The sequence below is a fragment of the Cucurbita maxima genome, unplaced genomic scaffold (assembly GCF_002738345.1).
Source record: "Cucurbita maxima cultivar Rimu unplaced genomic scaffold, Cmax_1.0 Cma_Scf00019, whole genome shotgun sequence".
NCBI classification, from domain to species: domain Eukaryota; kingdom Viridiplantae; phylum Streptophyta; class Magnoliopsida; order Cucurbitales; family Cucurbitaceae; genus Cucurbita; species Cucurbita maxima.
This window is the reverse complement of record NW_019272035.1, coordinates 2,287,803-2,293,270: the sequence shown is the minus strand read 5'-3', so window position 1 is coordinate 2,293,270 and position 5,468 is coordinate 2,287,803. Positions and strand designations below refer to the sequence as shown.

General features: G+C 36.9%; 1 protein-coding gene across 1 annotated transcript; it reads left to right on the top strand.

Moving 5' to 3' along the window:
* Positions 1–107: 107 nt before the first annotated feature.
* On the top strand, positions 108–3,206 carry LOC111494012. The gene is made up of 4 exons (XM_023143990.1): positions 108–574; positions 2,123–2,193; positions 2,294–2,654; positions 2,737–3,206. The coding sequence occupies exons 1-4, from the start codon at positions 521–523 to the stop codon at positions 2,944–2,946; spliced, it is 696 nt and encodes a 231-aa protein (XP_022999758.1). The 5' UTR covers positions 108–520; the 3' UTR covers positions 2,947–3,206.
* The last annotated feature ends 2,262 nt before the right edge of the window (positions 3,207–5,468 follow it).

Sequence of the window (5,468 nt, the reverse complement as noted above, 5' to 3'; positions counted from 1 at the left end):
GGGAGAGGGGGAGAGGGGGAGAGAGGGAGAGAGGGGGAGAGAGGGGGAGAGAGAGGGGGAGAGAGAGAGAGGGAGAGAGAATCTTTTTGGATTGATAGATTTGACAGAGAAAAGAAAAAAAAGGCCTTAAAAGCAAAGCAAAGACATCACCTGAAAACGCCATTAACGCACACAAACACAAATTCAGTGAATTCTATGTACTCTCACATTTTTCACCCATCAAATATCTCCACAACAATCAATCCTCTTCTCTCTCATCGATGGCCCCGTTGGTCCAAACCAATTTCCATCCCCATCAAATCCGTAAATCAACCAAACAAAATCCCTCCATCTCTCTCTCTCTCCCCCCTAAATCAACCAAGTTCCCTCAATTCCCCCTCTGTTTTTGGTTTTCTTCTAGGTTAACTTCTTCTTCAATCCCTCCATTCTCTTCTCTTCCTCCCATCCTTTCCATTTTCTCTCTTCCAATCGGATCAACAAACCTCCAAAACCCGACCCGCGTGCTTTCTTCCACACCCCGATGATCCGAATCAATCATCCCCCTCTCTTGCAGGATTACGCCGAGCTGCAGAATGTAATATGTTCTTCTATGGATTTTTTTCCCCCTGTTTTGATCTCTTCCATTCATATGTTTCATCTTTACGACTTCTTGTTCTTCGATTATTGTTGTTTTTTCCTTGTTGATTTGCTGCTGAATTTGGTCTGAGATTATAGGAATTGTTTGTCTCTGGTTTTAGAAACGATGAAGATCTCAACAGGATAGAGCGCAAGAGGCTTTGAGATTTTATTTGGTTGCTGAGAAAATTGTGAATTACTGAAATATTGCTTTTGATGTTTGTGTTAATTTTTGGTGTCTTTGAATGCTAAAACAACCTTAGACTTGGACAAATTTTTATGTATCCTGGCCCGGCCACCTCAACTAATGCATATATTCTCGACCAAGAAGTTAAACATTCGAACCATTCCACGTGTTTTGTTTTGTGTTTAGTGTTCATTCATGGTGTCTTCTTGAGATAATTTGCCTTCTGTGATTGCCTACAAGTTGTAAGTTCACACGACTTTGTGATCACGTGTTCGTATCGTTGTGGCGAAGTTACATGGGAATAATAAACATGTTATAGGGTTAGTTTTTTGATCTCGTCGAGTGAAATTAGTCGAAATACGAGGAACTATGAATGTTTCAAACTACGGTTCATAAGTTGTAAATTCAAATTTAGACTAGGCGTCTCTAGCGGGGCCTAGTCTAAATTGGTCGAGGTACGAGTTATAGGGTTAGTTTTTTTATCTCGTCGCGCGAGATTAGTCAAGGTACGAGTAAAACTATGAATGTTTCAAACTACCATCTAACTTCAAATTTAGACTAGGCCTCTTAGCGGGCCTAGTCTAAATTAGTCGAGGTACGAGTTATAGGGTTGGTTAGTTTTTTAATCTCGTCAAGTGAGATTAGTCGAGGTAGGAGTAAGTATGAATGTTTCAATCTACCGTCTATAAGTTATAACTTCAAATTTAGACTAGGCCTCTCCAGCGAGGCCTAGTCTAAATTAGTCAAGGTACGAGTTATAGGGTTACTTTTTTGATCTCGTCGAGTGAGATTAGTCGAGGTACGATTAACGACAAATGTTTCAATCTACCATGGATAAGTTATAACTTCAAATTTAGACTAGGCCTCTCTAGCGGGGCCTAGTCTAAATGGTTCGAGGTACGAGTTATAGGGTTACTTTTTTGATCTCGCCGAGTGAGACTAGTCGAGGTACGAATAACTACAAATGTTTCAATCTACCATGTATAAGTTATAACTTCAAATTTAGACTAGGCCTCTCTAGCGGGGCCTAGTCTAAATGGTTCGAGGTACGAGTCATAGGGTTACTTTTTTCATCTCACTTGAGACCTCTCTAGCGGGGCCTAGTCTAAATTAGTCGAGGTACGAGTTATAGGGTTACTTTTTTTGATCTCGTCGAGTGAGATTAGTCGAGGTACAAGTAACTACAAATGTTTCAATCTACCGTCAATAAGTTATAACTTCAAATTTAGACTAGGCCTCTCTAGCGGGGCGCTCGGGCACTTAGCATAACTCGGAGAAACTTCATAGAGAACTTGACCAATTGAATCATTTTCATTTCAGGAAACAGAAGCCATGAAGGAGAAACTGTTGATCTTGAAGCAGAAAAAGTCGACCCTTTTGGCTGAAGTTCGGTATAGTTTAGAACCATTCTTCTCCTTTAATGTTGTGAATCTCTGTGAGGAATCTGTTAATGTTGTGAATTGAGCCATGTTTATTTCCATTCTCCTTTAGCTTTTTGAGGCATAAATATGAACTCTTGAAGAACCACCCTGAAACTCAACCAAAGGTTGGTTTCAAGCTGCCACAGAACCTTAAAATCCGACCTCCCGTCTCAAAGAAAGAAAATCGTTCTCGAAAAAGAGAAGCTCGTAACTTAAACCAAAGGGGAGGAATCTCTGATGGGATGGAAGCCACCACTCGAAAAGCTCGGTCGGTTTGCAACGTAAACCAGAAGTCAAGGATGTGCAGCAAGAAGGAAATGAGTATACTCCATTATTTTCCTATTATTAGCCAGAAAGAGAGAGTATACCGAGCACATGAAGTTGCTACCAATACGAACATGACCCCGGTGTTCGATCTCAACCAGATCTCGGTACCTATGATGACTCCAAATTTTGCTTCTTATAGTTAAATACATTTGCTATCAGTTCTTTAACATATGTTTCTTGCTTCAGAGGGAGGAAGAAGAATTGCAGGTGGGTTTCGAACCAATAAGAACGGAGGACGAGAACGACGAGCTGAAGAATATCTGTTCGAGAAGCGAAGTCGATGCGAAGAACAGTGACTTGATGGTGTCGTCGATGTGTAGGAATGTGGGCAATGGATCAAACAGAGCAGGAAAAAGGAAGATCTCATGGCAAGACCGAGTGGCATTAAGAGCTTGAAATTCTCTCTTCATTTGCCTGAGGGAAATTAACTGGGCTTCCTTGAAATTCCATTGTTATTATTATTTTATATAGTTCTAACTCAGGCTCGAGAAAATTATGACCCTACAACGTTTGTCGATAAGGTTCTTAGGAATGACTTTCTAAGTGCTTAAAAAGAGTTTTTAGTATTAGAAAGAACTTTTGAAGCACGTGGAAAGTCATTCCGAATGTACCTCATTTTTTAAGGATATCTAACGTCGCAAGTTTGGGTTATCATCGTGATAGAAAACTGTGATCTTAACGATGTCTAAATTACGATTTTTTTCATGTTAGGAACTCGGAAGGTTGATAGCGGTGGGTAGGTTTACATCTTTATTTATGAAACAATTTCAAAGAACCAAGACATCTCGGATGAATTTCATATATTCTTGTATGGTAACAAAATATGGGTAGATGATAATTTAGAGTTATACGGTGTTTCTTTAATATATTTTAAGGTTTTTATTTACGTTTAGGTTAGGGGGCTCAACGTCTTCATTGACACACTGCTTGATGTCTAGCTCTGATACCATTGTTCACTGGCATACTGTTTGATCTGATACCATTTGTAACAGTCCAAGTTCATCGTTAGCATATATTATTTGCTTTTGCTCATTAGGTATCACGGTCAACCTCACGATTTTAAAAGACATTGGTGTGTTAGCAAGGATGTTGGGCCCGAGGGTAGCGAGGATGTTGGGCCCGAGGGGAATGAAACATGATGAACACAAGAATTCTTTTTGGATCTTGCAAATATCTACAAACAAGACTAATTTATCGAATTAGTTGTTAAGAACACACAACTCACATACTTGATCAACCTAGTAGACGAAGAACACTAGGGTTTTTGTAGGATTCCTTGTAAATATTTACAAATAATGCTAGTTTATCTTATTGTATTTTCTCTCTCTTGTTCTTCGTGTTTTTCATATAAATATATAGTCATTATTGATTCCAACCAATGCTTGGTTAGAAAATAGTTATTCCAATGAATCGATTAAACTTCAAACCTAGCAAGATATGAAAAAAAAAATTGTCATAGGTTTGAGAAACACAAGCTCCTTAAGAGCCAAACATAGGGAAGTGTGTCATCGAAGACGTTAGCCCTAATGGGGTATGGATTATGAGATTTCACACTGGGTGGAGACAGAAACAAAACATTACTTATAAGACGCATTTTAAAATCATGAGGCTGATGGTGATACGTAATGAGTTAAAGCATACAATATCTAATATGGAATCAACTTAAAGGAAAATATGGAACGGATTACCTTGATGATCAAAATTAAGAGTAAAGAAAACTCGTTTCTAAACTCATGATTCGAATCACTCCACAAGAGGTTTGATCAATACCACTTGAATAACTCTATCATGCAAGTTTAATACAAGAATTTACAGACAAAATCTTAGCTCTGAACAGAGCTAAAAAAACAAATTCTATTCATTTTAATTCCAAAATGTGATGTCTACTAAAAAAAGAGTTTTTAAACCTTTAACCTATGCTACACATGACTCCCAAATTAAATTGGCCAGTAAATGAGAAATACTCATGATCTCCGTGTTAAAATGGCTAGATAATGTGGAATATGGTAACGTTACAATATAATAACCTTAACTCGTATATTAAAAACGGCTTATATGACAAAAAAAAAAAATTAAATTATAATTAAATAGTGCAATGAATGAAATGTGTTTATTAATCATCTTTGAACTAGTTCCATAAACTTAGCTGAGTTCATTAAATGCAATTTATAGTCCATTTAATGCCTTTTTTTTCTTGAAGTTCAACTTTGCCCAACATATAAGGGAGGTCTCCTACACCTTCTAAAATTTCCTTTGATGAGCTCACCTATAAGTGTACAATGTTCGTTGTAGTTTCTTAGCTCTCGTCCTTATAATTGGATCTTAAGGTATGAAAATTCTTTGGTCGTGGTTCATACCAATATCTGCTAGTAGTGGATTTGAACTATTATATGATCAAAGTTGTGAATGAGAAATATAACAAAGAAGAATCACTACAGAATCTTAGTAAACATTGGGACTTTAATTCTCTCAAATTTTCAAGTTTTGATTTTGATCGAGATCTTAAACGAGAAATTGAGAGTAACAATTTCACCACGTTCATGCTTCCATCGAGTATATTTAACACCGGTAAATCGTCGTTTGATACCAAATAAACCGAAGAAATAAGAATCAAGTTAAAAAAAATAATTAAAAAAAAAAAAACCTTAAATCCAACGAAAAACTAATTTGGATTCGATTGAGCTAAAGATTTTTTTGAAAATGGACCCATTTTCATAAATGGAAACTAAAAGAATCCACTTTTTTGGATTTTATTTCCAATATAATGAAAGGGCTCCAAACTTGGACTTCCATTCCCTTGTTCTTCCCTTCTCTTCTAGGAATTTTTTCTTCTTCCTTTCAAATTTTTCTTGTAGATCTTGTTTTTTTTTCGCCCCATCCTTCTTTAGTTTTTTTTTTTTTTTTTTTTTTTTTTTTTA

Excerpts from the sequence above, each read along its gene's own strand:
- LOC111494012 (XM_023143990.1), top strand. The coding sequence starts at position 521 with ATGATCCGAATCAATCATCCCCCTCTCTTGCAGGATTACGCCGAGCTG. Across the intron at positions 575-2,122 it reads ATTACGCCGAGCTGCAGAAT|GAAACAGAAGCCATGAAGGA; the intron begins GTAATATGTTCT and ends TTTTCATTTCAG. Across the intron at positions 2,194-2,293 it reads ACCCTTTTGGCTGAAGTTCG|CTTTTTGAGGCATAAATATG; the intron begins GTATAGTTTAGA and ends ATTCTCCTTTAG.